Source organism: Ambystoma mexicanum, chromosome 4q (genome assembly GCF_040938575.1).
Source record: "Ambystoma mexicanum isolate Mex_15411 chromosome 4q, UKY_AmexF1_1, whole genome shotgun sequence".
NCBI lineage: Eukaryota > Metazoa > Chordata > Amphibia > Caudata > Ambystomatidae > Ambystoma > Ambystoma mexicanum.
In genome coordinates this window covers 947,050,839-947,073,182 of record NC_090928.1, presented here as the reverse complement: position 1 = coordinate 947,073,182, position 22,344 = coordinate 947,050,839, and the positions used below count along the sequence as shown (strand labels likewise).

The window sequence follows — 22,344 nt, the reverse complement described above, 5'->3', positions numbered from 1 at the left end:
GTACTGCCTTGCCTAAACTTGTTCACGAACTTATGGGAAGTGTTGCTAAGGTGCCTAAGAATAGATTTCTGCATAACTTGTGCTTTCCCTCCCTTGTGAGAAATTGCTAGAGTGCAATTTGTGTTTGGTTTTCCCTGTGCCGTTTTGCTCAGTTTTCACTCTTGATCAAACTTGTCTACAATTTAACTAGGGAGTTGTGTATACTTTTCTTGACTGATTTTAACTTGCTTTAATAACTGTGATTAATGTGTTAACTTAGAAGTGTGTAAAATAAATATATATTTTTTTTAATACAAAGCTTTGGTCAGTGTTTCCTTGTACCATAGTATTATAGTCCTATTGTGTAAACCCTGACTACTGCTCATCTCCCTCTTGAGATAAGTCTGACTTCCTAGCCACAGCTACCAACTAAATCTTTGTGGTGCGGACTGATACCAAAGGGGATTTATTGCTCATACCTGTTGTCTTAATCTTCTGTAGTGCTCCCTAAGGGAACTGCACAGAATTCTGCCCAACAGACCCCCAGATAGCGAAGGAATTCCAGCAATTTTACGCTGGACTGTACACTTCAGAATATAGCGGGGACGGCTCATAAGCAGACCACTTTTTTGGCACTCTCCCCATCCCACAATTATCCCAAGATCAGGCAGAGCCTATGGAGGCTCCCATCACCCCGAGGAAATGGACACCATTAGTGGAATGAAGGGCGGCAGTACCCCGGGCGACAATGGTTTCACAGTAACTTTTTACAACTTTTTTGCTCTACTTTAGCTCCCTTTATGGCCAGATTGTTTAACACATTTCTGGAAACGGGCTCCCTTTCCCAATCCATGTCCGCAGCTCTTATAGCAGTTTTCCCTAAGGAAGGGAAGGACCCAACCCATTCCTCCTCGTACAGGCCCATCTCTCGTCTAAACACCGATGTGAAAATCCTTGCCAAACTCCTCGCTAATAGACTTGCTCAACACAGACGACCACGTGGGGTTCATCCTGGTCCGACAGGGTGCAGACAACATTAGAAAGACCGTAGCCTTAATGCACGAAGTGTCACAGAAGGGCTTAGATGCCCATCTCCTGTCCATGGAGTCGGACAAGACTTTCGATTGGGTGGAATGGCAGTATATGGGGAAAGTGCTAAAGAAAATGGAGTAACTTCTTCCCGCTTCCATCTCTCCAGAGGTACCAGGCAAGGATGCCCGATCTCCTCCCTGCTTTACGCCCTGGCCATGGAGACCCTAGCCATTGCTATCCGAATGGATAGTGGGATTGAGGGTATTCAAATTGGGGACCTAGAGTTTAAACTCTCTCTATTTGCAGATGATATCTTGTGCTACCTCTCCAACCTCCCGAAGTCTCTCCCGTGTTTACTAGACAATATTAATACCTTTTGCAGGTTTCCCAGCCTTAAGATAAACACGTCCAAGTCCAGTCTTATGTCCATGGGTAGACAAGATCGAAGCACAAGGAGTAGAGAAACAATAGGGGGAATAAGGGTTGAGAAAAAGTCCTTGCTGTACCTGGGAGTGCACCTCCTGAGGGATCTGACTACCAAGTTTGACCGAAATTACGCCCCAGTCTTGGAGAAAATAAAAGCGGATCTACTTTGCTGGGCCCCTCTCACGCTCTCCTGGTTTGGCCGAATGGTCTTGGTCGAGATGAACGTCCTCCCATGCCTCTTATACTTGTTTATAGCTCTCCCAATCTCGTTGCCCCGCTCCTTCTTGGCGCTCCAAGGGGCGGTTCAGCGTTTTATCTGGAAAGGGACAAAAACGAGAGGTACATACTCGACGTTGACGCTCCCCAAGGACCACGGGGGCTTCGCCCTGCCAGACCTTGATCTATAGTATAAGGCAGCACAACTGAGTCTTAGTAGAACATTTGGGGGAGGGGGGGAGCTGAGACCCAATGGTCATATATAGAAAACACCTATACTCATCCCAGGAAAGTAAAGGACTTCCTGTGGGCACCTCCTAGGGGCATCCCTGCTCAAGTTGGAACTCGCCCTACATTGGCAGTCCTCTGGGAACTATGGCGTCCCAATAATGTAAACTCTCACATCGCCACTTGGCCTTCGCCCTTGACCTCGCTGTGGGCCCCTACCATTGATTTGGGCAAGTTGGGACTGCGCCACGCGGAAACCCTTTTGGATGGAAGCTGGTATGGGCCACTCGGCTGTTTAGGGATCACTCCTTCGTTGACTATGGGTCCTTGGTCAGTCTTTGAATATCTTCATGTGAAAGGCACCTTGACAGACCCCAAATGGTGCAATAATCTTTCACGCCCCCTTAGCCCTTTCGAGACGGTAGTCTCCCAACAAGCTTCCAGAAAAGGTGTGCTCTCCAAAATCTATGGGGTGTTAATCACGGCGGAGCTTCAGGGGAGGCAGAAGTTTAAATCCTACTGGGCGGAGAGGGTGGGGGAAGAATTAGACGACGCAAAATGGGCCTCTTTGTAAATCAGTGCTAGCGGGATCTCTCTACACAGCAGCAATGGAGCACAATTTCAAATTGTTACATGCCTGGCATCTCCCTCCTGATAGACTAAGATGTTTGGGGGAGCGTTGCCACTCTGTCCGAGGGGGATGTCGGCAGCAGGGTACATGGTTCTATATGCGGTGGGAGTGCCCGGCCATTCAAATTTACTGGATCGAGCTCCTGAGCTGGATGAAGACGTGATAGTATTCACCCCAAATCTGCATCCCTGGGAAATCTTGCTAGGATCACCCGTCCCTGACTCCGGCCTAGCGGTCATCCCTAGAACTCTGGATGCCATGTTGAGAGCGGGTACAACTGCAGTAGCGCAGCAATGGAAACACAGGCACCTCCCTCTAAGAAGGAGTGGCTTGCCAAGCTGTGTGGCTATCTTTGTGTATGCAAAACTAACAGCGATGGATAAATACCAAAATTGACTTTCTTGATGGACTGTAACTGTGTACTGTTGAAAGAAGGGTGTGAAGCCCTCAAATTGTAACGAGCGAATGTTACTGAAAGATACTCTAGCCTCTTAACCCCTCTTGCTCAAGCCGACCGGAGTGACTAATCATGAGGCCCACCCCCTGAATAGGGCCCATTGGACCAGTTACCTGTCTAAGCAATGGTCTCAGTCTGCCTTATCTGTATGTCTTTTCTAACAACTGCCAACCTGTTAATCACTGTGCAGTGGGAGGGAATTTGGTGTGGGGGGGATAGATTTGTTGGGGTCACAAAAAGTAGAAAATCCTTATTGTGTTCGAACTGCTCAAGCTAACGCTGTTCTTTGTATAAAAGCACAATAAAAATCTATGTTTTAAAAAAAAAAAAGTCATCCAGCACTGCAACCAGCAGCCCTAAAACCAGGTGTGTTGGCTGTGGGCAAGAAAGGGTTTATTGGATCTGATGCTTCTTGATCCATAGTCCCAGGTATAGGCTTCTGCCATTAACGTTTCATTCACTTCGATCTCCAGAACATGGTTTCAATACCCTAAAAGTAAGTGGTACTATTAGTCATTCAAGTCTGTGAATGCTTTACCTCCAGTTTAATGATTCTTTGTTGCGAACTCTGCTTTAGTTTTCAAGTGTTTGGGTGTTCTCAGATCATCGTAGGATGACTGGGACTATTCAGTGCATGATTAGCTCTTTAGTTAATGGCATATGTGGACACTTGCTCTGTTCATTTTAGGAGCTGCTGGTCCTTTCCATCCTGCTTCTTTAGTCCTGGATTTCCCTGTCATAATTCTAGGACTAAGTCACAGAATGCAGAGGAAAAACCCTAGAACGCATGACTATCTCCTTAATGGTAGGGTGCTGGTTGGCTTGTATTGTAAACGTGTTTCCCTATGCTTATCTTTCTTTGACACATCTCTATTCCTTGTTGCCTTGTGCATCATCCAGGGGTCTGTCTCCAGAATGAAAGTGTTCAAATAAATTGATTAAATGGTTCCACGTGCTGTGTTGGATTCAGAGAATCGAAACAATTATAATTGATGTAACCATTTTTTTGTCTTTTTAGAAATGGCTACAAGCAACTGATCTACAAAAGGAAGTGTACCAATATCTATCTCTCCATGTACCAGAAATCTACTGCCGGGGCCCTGACCCTGCCCCAGAAAGGGAGGAAATGCTTGCTCAACATGTCCTCCTTGGACCAATGGAGTGGTATCTCTGTGGCGAGGACCCAGTGTTTGGATTCCCAAGACTTGAACAAGCCAATAAGCCATCCCACCTCTGTGGTCGAGTTTTCAAAGTGGGAGAACCTACATACTCTTGCAGGTAATTTACATTTTGTGTTGCATGTTGATGGGTGGATTTACTTTGTTTGGTATAATGCAAATCTAGCTGTGAAGCAATGGAGCACTGTACATCAAGGCAATACACAAATTGGGTGGGTTAGATGCAATTAAAAGGATGGAAGGTTAAGGCTGTTCTGTTGCATGTGCTGAGATGGGATGCCGAAGGTTACAGGCAAGGGATCCAAGTTAGGGAGAGACTGGAGGACCCGGTCTTGAAGTGTCTGCCGTTAGCTGTGTGCTTGTAGTCCTCTTGAAGCTTGTGGGTTTCACAGTCTGATGGGACCTTTCTAAGTACACTTTTAATTGCCTGGGTCTGCATCAGCATTTCCCGCTCTTGCCTTCTGTGGTACCGTTTTGTTTTATTGTGCTGGCTATACAGACAAATATATGTGGCTGTGTTTGTGAAGGAAAATGGTCTAAGGTGGAATGATCAAGAGTAATTGGATCCTCCATGATAGTGATGGAAATGCCATACCATGCCACTATAGCAGACTCGTGCCACAGGCAGAAGATATAATATTGTTGAAACGATCATGTTGTAATCCAAAGAGCAGAAAGGGAGAGTTTAGTTTGAATGAAGTATTCATTTACACCATTGTCAAGTCCTTAGTCTGAAAGTGAGTACTTTGTCAAACATTTAATAAGTGAAATAATGAATGCATGGTGTTTAACTTTCAGATGCGTGTGACATAGCAGTAGAGTTGCATGAATACAGATTTCAGAGGCCAAAGAAACAAATGTGCTTGGATAGGTGTCGATTTAATCAAAACTTGAATCACAAATGTACTACTGTAAAACGGTGCAAAGAATGTCAATATATTATACCTACAGTTAAAATGCCAACAAAAGAATCTAGTTGGGAAGTTTTGCAAAAGGAGATGTTTGCCCGATATCTGTTAAAAGCCAGAATGAAGCCTGGCATTACACAAATTAATCATTACAGCTCTAAACAGGTCTTTGGGCTTTGGAGCTAGCAGTACTACTTAAGCGAAAGCAAGTGAAACTTAAAACAAGACTTAAAATAAAAGCTAATGACTGGGCACGTATGCATCAAACAAGATTTCTGATAAAACATTCAGAGCAGAGTGAGCCTTGACGTGTGAACCCGGTCATGTTTGTGAATTGCACGATCCCTTATATTCCTTGCACTTCTGAACTGGACTCTGTGCCACTGCCCTTCTAACTTGAGACCTTGCCCCTAAACCTGACACCACTTCCAGTTGGATGTGTAGATGTGTAATTATTAACACTCACTGTCAGGTTGCGTAACCCTCTCCTCTTAAAAGGGATAGAATACCAAACTTTCTCTTTTTAAAAAAAAAAATATTTTTTTTTAAGTACCCAAAAATGGTCTTAGCAATGTATTACCAACTGTATCTACTTTAATATTTTCTCTGAGGTCAAACATTCATAAGGTAGTGTCTGAATTTCATTTGAGCCAGAAAGTGGTTCTTCCTTCTTTCTATCCTCCTCCTGGTAAGGAAGAGGAGCGAATCCATAGGTTGGACCCTAGGAGAGCTCTGAGCATTTACATTTCTAGGATGTCCAGTGTCAGAGTGGACATTCCACTCTTTGTGGGGTATACTGGTCACCGATTGGGCCAGGCTGTTACAAAACAGACCTTGTCCAGGTGGATTATCCTCACCATTACTGAAAGTTACCTTTTGGCGGGCAAGGACCCTCCTTGAAGGGTTGCAAGCTTATTCCACTAGGAGTGTGGCTACTTCCACAGCCCTGCAGCGGGGAGTACCTATTAGGAATATTTGATGCAGCCACGTGGGCTTCTAGCCACACCTTTGTTAAACTTGCTTCCTGGATACAATCCATGGTCAAGATATAGCCTTTGGTAAGGCAGTTCTTTATCCTGCCATCTGATTGAGTACTCCATTCTTTTCCCTCCTCCATTTTCTTTGGGAGTCTGTCAAAGATGTGTAATACGTTTGAGGACACAATCCATTCAAAGAACAAGTTACTTGCCAACTGGTAATGTTCTTTCGATTGGTGGTTCCTCCAACATATTCAACATCGCCCTCCCACCCTGCCCCTCTGGAGAATTTCCTATGCGATTGCAGCTTACGTTTCCACAAGGCTATGTGCAGTCAAGCAGGCATTGGATATGTGCATGTCACACGTTATGGAGGAAAAAACATAAACTGAGGCTACGGGTGCTGTGCGTCCTATTTATAACATCCAGTGACGTCGCCCTCGACGGAGGCCTTCGAGGGACATCGACCAGACGCCATCGACGCAGGCAGGACGCCCTCTGCCGAACAAGTTTCCGAAGTACACAGCTGTGGACATTACATGTGAAAGATGTGGAATACATTGGAGGAACATCCAATCGAAAGAACGTTACCAGTTGGTAAGTAACTTGTTCTTCTGTCTATAAAAGTCTCACTTATAATAATAGTAATTTGATATTTATATAGCGCTTTGATCCAAAGTGCTTTACATAACACATATTTACATTTATTATTATTACCCAATCGAAATTGGTACCCACTTTATCGACCCCGGAGGGATGAAAGGCTGAGTCTACCTTGCTGAGATTTGAACTTGCGACCTGCAGATCAAACGCAGATCACAGCAACAAGCGCTGAACCTGGTGAGCTTATTTCCTGACTAGACATTTGTCTGAACATCTAACATCCTAAAGGGGCTTAACTGAAAATGTATCAAAATATTTGTGTGCGTCAGTAGTAAATCTCTTACAGAAATGCTGTCGTTCTAAGAACTGTAGAGGAATGGGTGAGAAGCTATGGAATTTAAGGGTGGTGGCAAGATTGTCTCCCTCACAGTGAGTTTAAGATGGCTTTCATGCAAGGACCAGCAGTGTGTCCCGGTGCTTTGGGCCCCTTTCTGAGCTGATTGAGTTCACCTCACAACTTCATTGATTGACACCCGCAAAGATCCTTATCCTGCTGTACTTGATCAACATTTTTTCTTATGATTGGGGACCAGCATCGTTTGCGAGCTTCCCAGTATCTACGTCTCCCGTGTAAGATTGTGGGCAGTAAGTTGGGAGTTCATGCCATTCTACAATGCAATGGGCGCTAACCTGATTTGTACCCATATACTTGGCCAAGTGACAGCAAACATTGTACTCCAGCGCTTGTTTGACTGCACTGCAGGTAAGCATCTCCCCCTACTCTGAACTTTATTCACTCTGGCTGGACCGTCCATCAGAAGGCTAGGGAATTGCACAGCAATTTTGTCAGATCCAGGTGTGATGGCAATTTAAAAAAGTTGAGCATCATTGTCAATCAGCATCGTAATGGTGCTCACTATACATTGTTTGTCCAATTTAAGGGCTTGTTTTTCTTCTCTTGATTGCCCTCATTTTTAAGTCCAGGAACTCTTGAAGCACATCATTAGCCCTCCCTGACGGATGCGCCCAGCCCAGCCCTTTGCTTAAGCGTAAAGCAACGGTATATCCACATCATAGCCGCATTTCTGTTCTGGGGCGCCAACTGATAAAGGATATGTAATAATGCGCACCTTGACTCTTTCTTCCATGTAAAGCTTAATACACAGTCTAATATGCCTGCCTAGGATGCCAAAGAACACCTACCGCGGAGCTCTCCACAGTGGAGAGAAAGCTACTCCCACAGGTCCCACAGTTCCTTGAACCACTGGCCACCCAGAAATTCTGGGGCCCAGAATGCAGCAGCAGAAGAGGCGATCTGCACGCGACCCAGAAGTATGAAAATGTGGATAACTCTCTTGTCTCATTTGAGTCAGACTGACAAACTTGCCATCACACACATTGAAGGCCCTTCCCACTCTGAGAGCTGCTGGGAGTATACCCACATAAGGGATAACACTAAAGTGGAAAAGATGTTCTGGCCATATTGATGGTAGGTACCCAAAGAGAGACCCTCCTTCTCCCTCCAAGAACCCGGTGCACACTTCTATCTTTACATGCAGGGCAGAACTAGCTTCCCTTAAACCACTTGGATCCCAAACAACTGAGTTTGACCCAAACTGAGAGTGTCTATGCCATTTTGAGTTAGTATAGAGAAATGAGAGGCTGCCAGCAATAGCTTTATTCTTGTAACACTTGTTGTGCCGAAGGAACAAAAACATCTTTTAGACCGGTGCCAGGGCTATGGGCAGGGCAGATATTCTCCATGATAACTGGGGTGAGGGTCCCGGTGATGTGATGGCACACCTACATTAATGGGGTGAAGTGACTCCCTGCAGTAGTTCCCTGAGGAGGGATGTGAAGGAGGCTGGGTCTTGCTTAGCAGTGCATCCAACGCTGAATCTAATCGGGCATATGGCCCACCTCTGGAGACTGCAGAGAATGTCCTATCTGCACACCTGATTCAGCTGTGGCAGGACATAATGGTGGACCGGGTGTGTTACCCCTTTCTTTGAGTGCCTGAATAAGGGTTTCAGCTGGGTAGGGAATGGAGAGGGGCGTGGCTAGATATTGAGGCATGTGCCTCACCGGTGTGAACATTTGATTACAGATCTGGGGGGTGTCCTACATAGTCTGTGAGAGCATTTCACGTGCCTGTTTGTAGACGCAGACTTCTCCTTCCCTATGCCACTTGTGTAAATGGAGGTTGTTAAGCCAGGGATCCCTGAAAGTGCCTTACAGCCTCGTGTAACAGACTGGGTTGAGGCATCAAAAACCTACATATTCTTCGTACTCTCCCTGCTGGACACTTGGACGCATTACCACTTTTCATTTGCCAGCATTTGGAGAAAATAGTTGATGCAGATTATGGCGACAACCCCCCAGAACCTGCAGATTTGGTTTGGGGAATGGTATGTATGATCAAGGGATTGGAAGCTGTTTTGGAGAATTTTCATTTTTTGCTTAATTCCTCCCACCTTAGAGACCCCCAACTCTTTTGGTGGACTTCAGGACTTTTTAATTTTAACCCTGGAGTGAGTGAGACCTTTTGCTCACTCTCCCATGTGTTTTGACCTGATTTGGATTATGTTTTCTCTGTTTTTGGAGTCTGACAAACTCCATAGGCATCTACATTTTGTATGGTGACACACAGCACCTTCATTGCTTTGTCACAGAGAAATCCTTTGGGTTTCTCCTAAGGTTTACATTCCGTCTCTTGTGTGAAATACTGTTCCCAAAAATAGTAAAGTGACATTGACATTACTTAGCTTTTCTCTTTGTAGGTCCCACACACACACACCATCTTATGTCGAGTGCTGGGGGGTTACCTTGTAGCCCCGTATCCTACATTCATGTAACATTTATGTTACCCTCACTACTTTAAATGGCTGGTGGCGGTGGTTTAATTTTCCTACGATTGTGCTTTTCTACTGCAGGCTGAACCCTCAGCTGCAGTATAGCACCCAGGGGTAACCATTTAGTCAAAATGGCCCTGGTCTTCTTCTTTTTTCACCATTTTCTGTTTGTGAGGTCTTTCTTGGGTTTTACTCTGCGCGCCAAGCCAGGTTTGAGCCCTTTGTCTGTTTTGCCTTTGGTGGCCTTCAGTCCTGAAACCTGCCTCTGGCTCCAGTGTGTCTGAAAAGGAAGGATGTGACAGAGGTTCGCAAAACTCCCCTGTCCTTTGTCTCTAGGAGTGCATGAATGCAACCGGTCCTGATTAGCTGGCTGGCTGTCCTTTTAGGACAGCCACCCTGCTGTGATTTACAGCCTAGGCTGTGCATGAATGGGGGAAACCTGCTTAAAAGACGAGGGTTTTGTGACTAGTCAGTCGACCACTGGGAGAAACACCCAACGAAGAAACCGTGAACGAAGCTTGCTGCCTCCTCCTGGACCTTTGAATTGCCTGGTGAAGCCCTGCTGCTGAAACTCCTTTTTATAATCGACAAGAGAAGCTCCGGAAGGGACCAACTAACGCTGAGACAAATGCCACTGGACCATCTTACCTGATTGGCTGTACTTCTTCACTGCTGCAAGAAATGAGTGCCAGGGGTCGAGAAATCAGTAGTCTAGTGCAACATTGGCAATCCGGCCAGAAGCTCCAGGAGTCTTCGAAGGACCCTCCAGAAGCAGCACAACCAGAGCTTGAGTTCCCTCACCAGAGTGTAGGACTCCAGGAGTGAAGGAAGCCCCACCGGTATCAGAGATCCGCAGTGGTGCTGTTTACCGAGCGCTGGAACCACAAAATGCTGCTGATCCGAAAAGAGCCTGTAGCTGCCGACGGCCTCCAAATTGCTGCTGCAGGAGACCTCCAGACATCCTCCCTCTTCTCCCCACGAGTGAGGCTCAGGAACCCAGGATCTTAATCGCTGCAACAGGACAGAAACAGCTGGACTACTTTTCTTCAAACCAGAGGTAATATTTAGACGTATGGTACTTACCTCAATGTCTTTAGCTGTGCTCTTCTCAATTGAGACTTGCATTGGCTTACCTTTGAGTTGATTCTAACTCTGCTTTTCACAGGTTTAACAACCTGTGACGCTACACATGATTTCTACAAAACTCTCTAACTTTGCAAGACTTTTATTATCCAAGTAGTACCTCCGCTCCATAGTCTGTGCTCCAATTGACCTTGGCTGTCCTTACTCCCTGCAGACTCTTCTAGTCCATTCACCTTGATTCTGTCCCTCCTTAGGTGGTAACTTGTTTTAGACTGTTAATGCTGGGAAAGGCTTGTCTAGACTGCAATGGAAGATTTAAGTGTACTCGCATTTCTTGAGAACCTGTTTAACCTTTTTCCTTCCTTTCCTTTCTGCAACTTCAATCTGCAAAATATAACTACTGATATATAAATGCCATTACTGTCCTTGTGAATGAAGTCATCTCCGGGTGTAGGAAGTGTGTAAAAAGCATATCTAAAGAGTATCCACTAACTTGTGTATTTGAAAGTATATTTGATTGTTACATATATTGCCCTTTTTAAAGAACGCTCATTTAAAAATTGATGTTAAGTAAATAACTATTTATAACTGAAACCTTGAGTGTAAGTGTTACTTGGTTACTTGTATTTTTGAATTTCATTGCTACAGCTGTACAGCTTACATTTACCCCTCGAGATGGGCCTGGCTGCTCAGTCACACTACCAGCTTTTGTAGTACAGACCTATACCTATATATACAGACCTATATCTATATACCGACCTATACCAAGAGGTGGGTTACCTTATACCAAGCAGGTAAGTGTAGTCTTGCACAGTGTTACTACATCAATTCTTACCTAACAGAAGCTTCAGGCAAAAATGTGCCCACCTAGTTCCAAAAGATGAGATAATGGATTAATATCAAAATGCTACCACAATTGGAGAGAATTGATGACCATGAAAGGGAGAATAAGTGCTACGGAAGACCACTATGAGTCAATCAATTAAGAATTGGATAATGCCATTGGGAAGATACAGATAATGGGCAACAAGCATGATGAGCAAGAAAATGGGGTGCAACACAACATACCTCATTGAAGTTCCGGAAGGGTTGGACATATTTCGCTTGCCAAAACTATGCTCCCGTTCACTGAAGAGCCACTCGATGGAGGAAATGGTGATTGGACACTATGACAAAAATGACTGCATCACAAGCAAAGTTCAAGGGTTTTTGTTTGATTCTATGTGGGTTCTGTGGCCGTCTCTCTCAAGTCTAATGTCTACCTCCTCCCTACTCTCTGAAGCAGACTAATAATACTGGTGATTGGGAGTGAGAAAAACTTACACTTACAAAGCGGAACATGTAGAATTCACCCAGGAATCTGCTTCCGCCATTTCCACGAATTAGCATCAGTTTCCCTGCCACTGAAATTTTACCCGGTTTTTATTTATTCACGCGGATCGTGGGGTTTAGTCCCCATGATGGTTTTATGCAGTGCAGTCAGAAACTTCACACCTTTTTTTTCGATCCATGCTAGTTTTGTGCAGCAATACGAGAAATTTCATGCATACGTTTTCGAATCGTGCTACTTTTGCGCCGTGGCTTCAGAAACTTTGCGTGGTTTTCCCCATCTATGCTAGTTTTGCATTGCGACATGAGGAACTTTACGTGTGTGTTTATTGTTTTAAATTTTTTATTGCGCTAGGTTTACATAATGGCACGAGAAGCTTTGCACCGCTCTTTGCGATACTCCGGGGTGGAACGGCAACTTGGGGCGAAACCGATCTAATTCGGACAGATTTGTTTCTGCGGCAGGTGTAACTGAATTTAACAACCCATTGCTACTTGTGATGCCCTAAAAGCTGGCTGTCTAAACTCCCTCGGGTAATTCCTAGCTGTCCTTATTCTACCCATTGTTGGTGAACTAATAGGGTTTTAGATAATGCCTTACTAGAAATTTAAGATTCTTTCTTCAGCTAACGCGCACTCTCAACTCCCTTTTTTATTTTTTTATTTTACTCCATATCACTCCTCCCACCACACTATGGTCCCTACAGTGTTCTCACTCCTTATAGGTACTGCCTTGTTACTCCTTCTGGCACTCCTATACTCCTCCCTCTCTCTCTACGACTTCCTCCCCACTACTACTCACTTCTTCACCCAGTATCAGTCGCTTCTCGGGCATTCCTATATTATCTATAAATTATCTATACTCTCCTCACAAACCCACACACTCAAACTGCTTAACCACATTAACTCCTTAACCAATACCTCATCTGCTTGCGTAATCTTTTCCACAAGCCACTGTTACCTTCTTTTGCTGGTCTCTTGGTCGCTCCCCATCCACCTCGGACCTTAATCGAAAAGCTCACACTCGCTGCTTCCTGTCCTGGGCTTAAATTTCCCTCTCACTGTGAAGATTGGTCTCCTTTCCTTGACCAATCTTGCCCCGTCTTTCCTGGCTGTATGTTTGAGGGAAAACCCACCCACTTGGACCACCAAACTGGTTTCCCAGGGATGCTGGCCTGGCATGCAGTGTGTCCATGTTTGAGGACCATGGTGTTTTGGGGATCCTGGTAAGTCTTGGGTCTAAAGTGGTCAATTTCTCTCCTCTACCGCTTTGACGTAGGGGGTTCTTCTGTCCCAGCAAGAGCTCTGTGGTCTGTCGTGTGAGATGATGCTTCCTTGCTACAGCTCTCTGCTGCTTGTCTATGTTGGCAGCACTAGTGTGCTGGCACTACTTTCTCTGTGTCTTTGGGGGTTATTCTCTGCTGCGTTGCAAGCCAATCTGGCTCTCTGAAAGTGTTGTGGGTTCAGGGCATCTTGGATGATTCTCTATGAAAGAGAAATAGAGACTTGCAGTTATCTTGTACAAGAGATATGATTGCAGTTGATGGTAGTTTGCACATACACGTTTCGGCAGGAGGGGGCGTGGGGAATCCAGAATAGGTAGGACTGAATCTGGATGGTTCCCTGATGGGCTTCTCTCCCCTGGCGTAGAGGGGGTTTCTGTCCACTCTTGACAAAGCCAAATTATTGGGCTTGTCCCAACTTGTGCGTATATTGTTGTGATAGGCAGAAACGCGAAGTTCGTATTAGTATGGGCATATTTAGCTTTGAGCATAAAGTACACATTCTAAGGGCCTACAGATCTACATCTGCCGTGAACTTTAAAAGGTCGCCCACGATTCTTTGGCTGAGGTCCTCCCCTGCAGACAGAGGATTTGACCCCTTGAGACTCCAAATGTCAGCACTAATTAAAATAACCACCTGTGTTCTAATGTTTTTGGTCCAACAAGAATGGTGCAATTTTAAGAGTTCACCTAGCACTCAACTATCTGAAATCACAGTTCGTCATGGCTCTGGCTGATTATCTACCTGCTGCAAATGCAACAATTATGAAGGCCACCCTATCCAAGAAGTCAACCGTAAATGCGCCACCTAGTTTGTGCAATCAATGGAACCATCAACCAAGATCGCAGTCTGGAAAGGAAAGGCCATCCCCCACATGTGCGGATAAAAACAGTTCAATTTTAGTGCATATCAATGGCACTGCCATTCCAGCCATGGAAATCTATTACTGTCGTATAAAATCCCTGGCATCCAGTAAATGTGTAATCCATTGAGGAGTTAATAGAGCGAGGTTAAGGACTGCCGCCGGGTGTGATTTCCCTGAGGCAGACTTCTACCTCACTGGACGGCAGTATAAAGGGTGTTCACCTAGAATACTGTGAGGCTTTGATTTTGAACGGTCGATGGATGGGCTTCGTGCTAACTTCAGTATTGGTTATGATGTTTATTATAGTTATGTTTTTGTTAGAGGTGCATACAGAGCTTTGCCGATTTAACAGAATAGGTGGGGCTTATGTATATGTGGAGGAAGCTCTTTCGCAGTGCAAAAGGCTACAACCTTTGTTGTACACTGCATGCAATGTATTCCAGTGTGGATGGTGGGTATCCTTTTCTTGTGTTCAAACCAAACATTCGCTCTTGCTCTCTTCTGCTGTTTGTCATTTTGGACCATTCCCACCCTCCCCCATCACTATGGTATCAAGGTTGCTATTGCTAATGATCCCTACTCCGAGGTGTAGACTGAATCTTTCAATGCTAAATATTTTGACTTTGTGCGTGATCTGGGATCCAGTATCAAAGAGTCTTGTCATTTCATATTTCTTCAGAGACAGAACTTTGTGTGGGGCGTCTTTAAGGTGCTTGCTTGTGGATGTTGCACGTAGTTATGGTCTGCCAAACTTAAATCTTTTAGAGAACAAGAAAACCTATTAAAGGGCATAGCAGATCTAGTATCAAAACATAGAAGATAAGGGAATTGCAAGTTATTACAGATATTGAATAGGGCATGCCTGAAATTTTAAAGAAATAATTGTTTTCAAAACAGAAATGTATTGCTCAGACTTGAGACAAGGTTTTTCTGACCTAAAGGTGAAAGACCGATGAGGCTGGTGGTCTATGCTCGAAGACGCTAAACAAGTAAATGTAATCAAGCCTATTAGACCGATGTATTATTGATCTCTGATGATCGGAGCACATTAATGGCCAGTTTGTTCAGTTCTATAGGGACATGTAGTAGCCCCAAATTCACTATTAAACTTTTCTAAGCTTTATGTTGTGGCAATTGTCATGATGCCTACCCCCGGGCATCTGGACCTAGCCCATCGACCCCAGAAGCAGGCATCCAGATGTTTATTAAAACCTCAGCAGCCCCGGCTAGGGGCTATCTGGGTTCAGTCCTGGCGCCTTAGGTGCCAGGCCCATAATAGAAATCAGTCCTGGCGCCTAAGGCGCCAGGCTCATAGTCATTACTTACCTCAGGCAGACCATGCTGCAATTGAATCCAGGCCAACGTGAAGCCTGGAGGGGACTATTTTACTAGGCAAAAACAAAGAGGTGATGGCTGGAAGGTTTAGAATTAATCTTAACCACTGGCGTTGCTCTGGGCAACCCTCCAGACCACCGTTCTTCACCTGCCAAGCCATTACAGAAGGGGAAAGACCATATGCAAATCAGGCTTGGCCCCACCCCAAAAGGGGCAGTCCAGCCCGAACTGCTAGGACACATCCCTTCTGCACGAGACCACAAGCATCCCCAAACATGTTTCGCCCTTGTTGGGGCTCATCAGTGAGGAGTAGCTTAGGTCTCTAGGCCCAGCAGGCACGGGACCCACGTCTGGGCATACCCGTCCCACTCGGGGTGACAAAGCAAAAACAAAGAGGTGATGGCTGGAAGGTTTAGAATTAATCTTAACCACTGGCGTTGCTCTGGGCAACCCTCCAGACCACCGTTCTTCACCTGCCAAGCCATTACAGAAGGGGAAAGACCATATGCAAATCAGGCTTGGCCCCACCCCAAAAGGGTATTTTACTACAGGGACTATTTTTTACTCGGGTGTGGTTCTAGGGACTTCTTACGTGGGACTACTTTTTGAGGCTATTTAAACCACGTCTGACCAGCAACACACGCTTTGCGTTATTCTGCATTTCAGCAGCGTAACGCTCACCGTGCCTGCAGCATCCTGTCTTCTGCCACGCCCGCCTCGAACTTGGACATCATCCTAGAAGAAAGGAAGATGAGAACAAGAACTTACCTTCTAATCTTCATCTGTTCCCGAACTCGCTGCACTTCCGAACTGGGAAAAAGACTTCAGAAATAAAGCATTGCATCGCTAGCAGTAGCGCCCCGCCATACTTACAGTCTTCATCTCCACGGTCCAGCGCTGCTGCCATCATTTCGTCGCTGCATCCGTGGCACCTGGGAGAGACAAAGGATAACAAGGTGAGCCGGGTGCCAACAAAGACAATCAAAACAACCATATTATACTCACCAGAGTTACCGCCCTAGTCATCTTTCATCGGCATGCAACATCTTTAACGCTGCACCTGTGGGAGGAAAAGACACTTGTTAAAGACATTTTATTTATTTTTTACCGGACAGCGCTGGGTAATACAGACACTTACCTGCGCGCAACCTGCAGCACTTCAGGTGAACTCCTCTCGGTTCAAACTGCAAGACAAAAGGGGGAAAACGAGTGAATAACAGACAATTGAACTCTATAGACATTATACTTGCGGCTCCTTGCCACTTGCCACGGAGTCCAACATGTCTGGAACTCGCCCAAAATCTTCGAACCAGTGAAGCAACTGGAATTCTACGCTCCCCTGCCTTCGGTGCAGGATGGAGAGCTCATCATTACAAACAAGGTGAGGGAGCAAAAGGGAATATCGAGGTGCTTAGAGGGAACGAATTAAGCGAGTGTTTCCTCGCATCCACTGGGTGGCTAATTCCCTTCTCCTGCTTTTAGGAAACTCCTTTTATGAATCAAGCAAACGAAGCTAGGTGGGCCGGTCCAACTCCTGTTTCATCGAACAATCCTGTGCAAGTGGTTCTACCAGGGAGCATTCCTTTAGCTCCACCCGAACGTTTTGCTGGGGACCCGAAAAGGTTTGCCGTGTTCATGAACCAATGTCGCTTGCACTTTCTATGCAGACCGGAGCTTTCCCAAACGACAAAGCCAAAGTAGCCTTTGTACTATCATACCTTAGTGGCAGCGCAGCGGACTGGTCAATTCCACTAGTCAACTAGGATGACCCTCTTCTTCGGGATTTTCAGGGTTTTCAATTGAGCATGGAAAAACTATTTGCCAGACATTCACAGGGACAGGCCCTGGATAACAAACTTTTATCCCTACGACAAGGTAATCGGGATCTGCTAACCTATATCGCAGCCTTCAATAGGTTGGTGGTGGAAACCGGATGGCCAGAGGAAAAACGAGTTACATTATTTCATCGTGGACTTCGGGGTGAACTCAAAGATGTTTGGCCCAAGTTGTGAACCCACCTCAGGATTGCGCATAATATATGGACTTAGTGGTCCAGTTAGACCACCGACTTCAGAATAGAAAGGCTGATCGAGCTAAATTCGAGAATCGGGTATTGGTTAAACCCAATGTTACCCCCAAAGGAACAGATGCATCAGAACCTATGCAGATCGGGGGGGGTTAAGGGACCCCTAACTCAAAAGGAAAGAGAAAGGAGACGACAGATGCAATTATGTCTGTACTGTGGGGTCTCAGGACATTTTCTACGGGATTGCCCTATAAAACCATCCAAGAAAGTAGTCGGAGTTGCTGTTAGAAATCAAACAGAGCCTGATTCGGGAAACGACCACGCCCGACAAGCGTAGAGGTCCGCTTGCCGAGCTTGAAGGAGGACACTCAGACCTCGCACCTAATCATGCCAATGGTTCTTATTGACCCAAGGCAACCATCACGTATGCACGCAGTGGGGCCGTAGGAAACTATATGGACCATAAATTGTTTTCTAGGATGAATCTACCTCTCTGCAAAAAGACCACTTCGGATAACCACAGTCAACGGAACTGAAATTGCCTCTGGGCCTGTAACTCATTCCACTACAGAGATTACATTGTTGGGTCAGGATGGGCATCGAGAGACTATTGTGTTTGATTTAATCAAAGCCCCGCAGTTCCAAATAATACTGGGGATACCTTGGTTGGAAACACATCCTTGTATTGATTGGCGAGAGAAAAGAATAACCTTCCCGGATGATGCGCACATCTGTTACCCGGAAAAAACCTTGGACAAAGGCCTGGCCACAGTCACTAATTCAGTCGTGCAGTTACCTCAGGAATACCAAGAATTCCAGGACGTTTTCCAAAAAGAACAGGCAAACACCTTACCGCCACACAGATCATACGATTGTCAAATCGACCTCATACCCGGTGCGCAACCTCCATGCAGCTGGATCTACGCCCTTACGGAACCCGAAAACCTACACCTACGACAATATTTGGATCAATACCTTACTAATGGCTTCATTCGTCCATCCAAGTCCCCTGCATCCTCAGCTTTATTCTTCGTACCTAAAAAGGAAGGTGACCTCAGAACGTGTATAGACTACCGCGCATTAAATCAGATTACAGTGAAGAACCGATACCCATTGCCTCTGATCCCCGAATTACTAGACCAAGTAAAGGACGCTTGCATCTACACTAAATTAGATCTCCGAGGGGCATATCATCTGGTACGTGTAAAGAATGGAAGACTGCCTTTCGTACCAAGTACGGATTGTTCGAATATCAGGTGATGCCCTTCGGGTTGTGCAATGCACCAGCAGCCTTCCAGTATTTTATGAACGATGTCCTTCGTGAACTCATTGACGTCTGTGTTGTCGTATACATCGACGATATTCTAGTGTACTCCTCCTCAGAATCAGACCATGTTGAGCACGTTCGTGCAGTCCTCGAGAAACTACGTCAGCACAAGTTATATGCAAAATTGGAAAAATGTGTTTTTCGTGCTACAGAAGTTGAATTCCTTGGATTTATCCCGACTCCAAAAGGAGTTTGAACGGACTCTCGGAAGGTGGATGCAATTCTCAAATGGCCATCACCCAGTTCAGTTAAAGGGGTAGAAAGCATGCTTGGATTTGCTAATTTCTACCGAAGATTTATTCCTGACTTCTCACATGTGGTACACCATCACAGCACTTTTACGAAAAAACAAACGCTTCTTGTGGACCGAAGAGGCTGAAAAGGCCTTCCAAGAGCTGAAATTGAAATTCACGTCGGCACCTGTCTTGAAGCATCCACGCCCCGAACTCCCATACGTAGTTGAAACAGATGCATCCAGTTTAGCCATGGGATCTGTCCTGTCCCAGAAGGATCCTGAAACCGGTCAACTGCATCCAGTAGCATTTTGGTCCAGAAAGTTCTCGGCCCCCGAGTTAAACTATGCGGTTACCGATAAAGAGCTATTAGCCATCAAATCCGCCTTTAAGGCTTGGCGGCATGATCTGCTCGGTGCCAGGCACACCATTACTGTAATCACCGATCACAGGAACCTGCAGTATTTAAAAACAGCCAAGGCCCAATCATCGCGTCAACTTCGATGGGCATTATTCCTCGCCGAATTCGATTTTGTGATCACTTATCGACCAGGTTGCAAGAATGGTAAGGCAGATGCCTTATCCCGAATAGGGATGGGAGAAGCATATTCGAACCCAGAACCGGTGCCTATAATTCCAGAACAAAGAATCCTTGGCATAACTACTCTACAGACTTTAGAAGATATTCATTTAAAAATTCAACAACTTTTCGATTCAGCAACCCTGCAGGATTGGGTGAAAAAGGGCCAAGATTATTCAGTCATCAATGACTTACCTTACTATCAAGGACGTCTATTTCTACCACACAAAAAACTACAAGAACTAGTCATCTCCAATTACCATGATGCTCTGATGGAAGGACACCCAGGTATTGCAAAGACTGAAGCTAAAATTAAAAGACCATTCTGGTGGCCAACCTGGCGAAAAGACGTAAAGTCATTTGTGCTGTCTTGTGGTATCTGCACCCAAAAAAAGTCAGAAGAAAAAACAAGCCGGTCTTTTACAACCTTTGGATATTCCACCCACACCCTGGCACACTTTGTCTTTAGACTTTATTACAGATCTACCTCCATGTAATGGGTTTAACACCATTCTAGTTATTGATCTTTTTTCCAAGATGTCCCACTTTATTCCTTTAAAGGGATTACCTTCCGCTTCAATTTTGGCCAAGGAATTTCTCAAACATTGTTCGAATACATGGATTTCCTTCCATATTGGTCTCTGACCGAGGTAGTCCATTCATCTCGCAATTTTGGAAGAAATGTTGTCAATTGGCGCAAATCGACGTGAGGTTATCTACCAGTCACCATCCCCAGACTGATGGTCAGACGGAGAGGACCAACCAGACTCTTGAACAATACCTACGTTGCATGCTACACCAGACATTTTTTACCTGACAGCGCTGGGTAATACTGACTCTTACCTGCAGCACTTCAGGTGAACTCCTCTTGGTTCAAGCTACAAGACAAAAGGGGGAAAACGAGTGAATAACAGACAATTGAACTCTATAGACCTTATACTTGCGGCTCCTTGCCACTTGCCACGGAGTCCAACACGTCTGGAACTCGCCCAAAATCTTCGAACCAGTGAAGCAACTGGAATTTTACGCTCCCCTGCGTTCGGTGCAGGATGGAGAGCTCATCATTGCAAACCATAAGGTGAGGGAGCAAAAGGGAATATCAGAGGTGCTTAGAGGAAACAAATTAAACCAGTGTTTCCTCGCATCCACTGGGTGGCTAATTCCCTTCTCCTGCTTTTAGGAAACTCCTTTTACGAATCAAGCAAACGAAGCTAGGAGGGCCGGTCCAGTCAGCCGTTTTAGCACTACGAATAACGCTGGTGGAGACCGTAGCAGTCCAGTTCCGATTGACGCCCCCTGTGGGAACCAGGTGAGCGTAACAGCAATGATCACAGAATTTTCGGGAAAGTAGATTGACGGTGCACTCTAAACGAAGGCTAGGGCTGATGGTACAGATGTTGATTTTCATAAGCCATACAGAAAAAGAATGGTCTCCAAAATGGCTTGTGGTGTGATGCAATAGCCCCAAATACCCTCGCTCTCCCCCATTCTTATATCAAGCTATTATTGTGCTTTTTGCTAAGGAAGTTAAAGTATCGTCTATCTGTTCATCATATAGTCCCATATCGTTAATTAACTCAAATACTGAAATGTTTGCCAAGTGTCTCACATTTAGACTGGAAAAGATAATACCAAATTAAGTACACCATGATCAGATTGGCTTTATTAGAAGTAGGCACTTTACAGATCATGTTAGAACACTTAGATATTCTCAACAATGTAGGGATGAGTGATTATGAAATGCCTCTCACTTGATGCAGAGAAAGCATTTCATTGGTCTGGTGGGAGTTTTTGTTGTCCTGTATAGGATTGGTATTGTGGGCCTGTTCCAATCTTTGATTGAAGTCCTATACAAAGCACAAACTGCAACAGTCTTCACTGCTGATAACATCGCTCCCCTTGAGGTAATCCTTTGATTTTGGGCAGGGGAGCCCTCTCCTGTTTCTGCTGTATGCATTGCCAATTGAACCACTAACCGCTTTGATCCCACGATCACAACTGGTAAGAGGCAGATATGTGCTTATGGCACTGAACAACGAATATCCTGGTATTTTTACATTTCATTTATCCCTCTTTCCGCAGTTAAACCCAGCAAGATTAGATATTCTTCATAGTTATAGTATGTCTGCTGGACATGGATTTAACTTCTCTAAACCAGAACTATTTCCATTAGATGCAGCGAGGTGGGGTTATAACCTATGGAGGCTGCCCTTTAAACTACAAGATGGGGACATTTTAATATCAGAGTCTGGATCCATGCACATGGCTGAGCAGCCAACCACACAATGGATGAGATAGAGCAAGCATTAAGCCCCTTGCCTCTGCGCTTCCTATACCTTTTATCCCACACCTAGCACGTAAGCAATGGACTAGTCTCCTCTCTGCGACGAAACTCACGCTGAAGGTATGGGATGGGGGTTCTGCGGAGGAAGATACCTAGGGGAATGGGCCCACTCTCTCCGGTCTTTGGTAACCCCAATTTTGCCCCTGGTATCCCTCGAGGAGCGTTACGGAGCTGAAAAGGTGGGCTTCTGACGATATGTCAGTAGTTCAGAGGGCCTGCCACGCACATTTCAGTAGTGTAAAAGAGAATGTAAACTCGCGGAGAGGGACAGGTACTCATACGCCCAAATCCGTAATTGGATCACGCACCCTGAGACAAGGGAGAAGGTGACACGACCCCTGAGCTCACTTCAACTTAATATGAGGGACAATGTAGATAAGGGAGGGATATCGAAACTATACAAACTGCAGCGGGAGGACCTCCTATCGCTGCGTCGCCCAGAATGCATGTC

The 22,344-nt window shown here is 45.4% G+C and overlaps 1 protein-coding gene across 3 annotated transcripts in view; it reads left to right on the top strand.

The window, feature by feature from the left end:
- Positions 1-22,344, top strand: part of UBR2 (ubiquitin protein ligase E3 component n-recognin 2) — a 2,523,611-nt gene that overhangs the window by 111,108 nt on the left and 2,390,159 nt on the right. For all 3 annotated transcript variants that reach the window (XM_069608499.1, XM_069608498.1, XM_069608497.1), the window contains exon 2: positions 3,988-4,247. In XM_069608499.1, the coding sequence (XP_069464600.1) occupies positions 3,988-4,247 (260 nt within the window). The remainder of the gene's footprint in view (positions 1-3,987; positions 4,248-22,344) is intronic.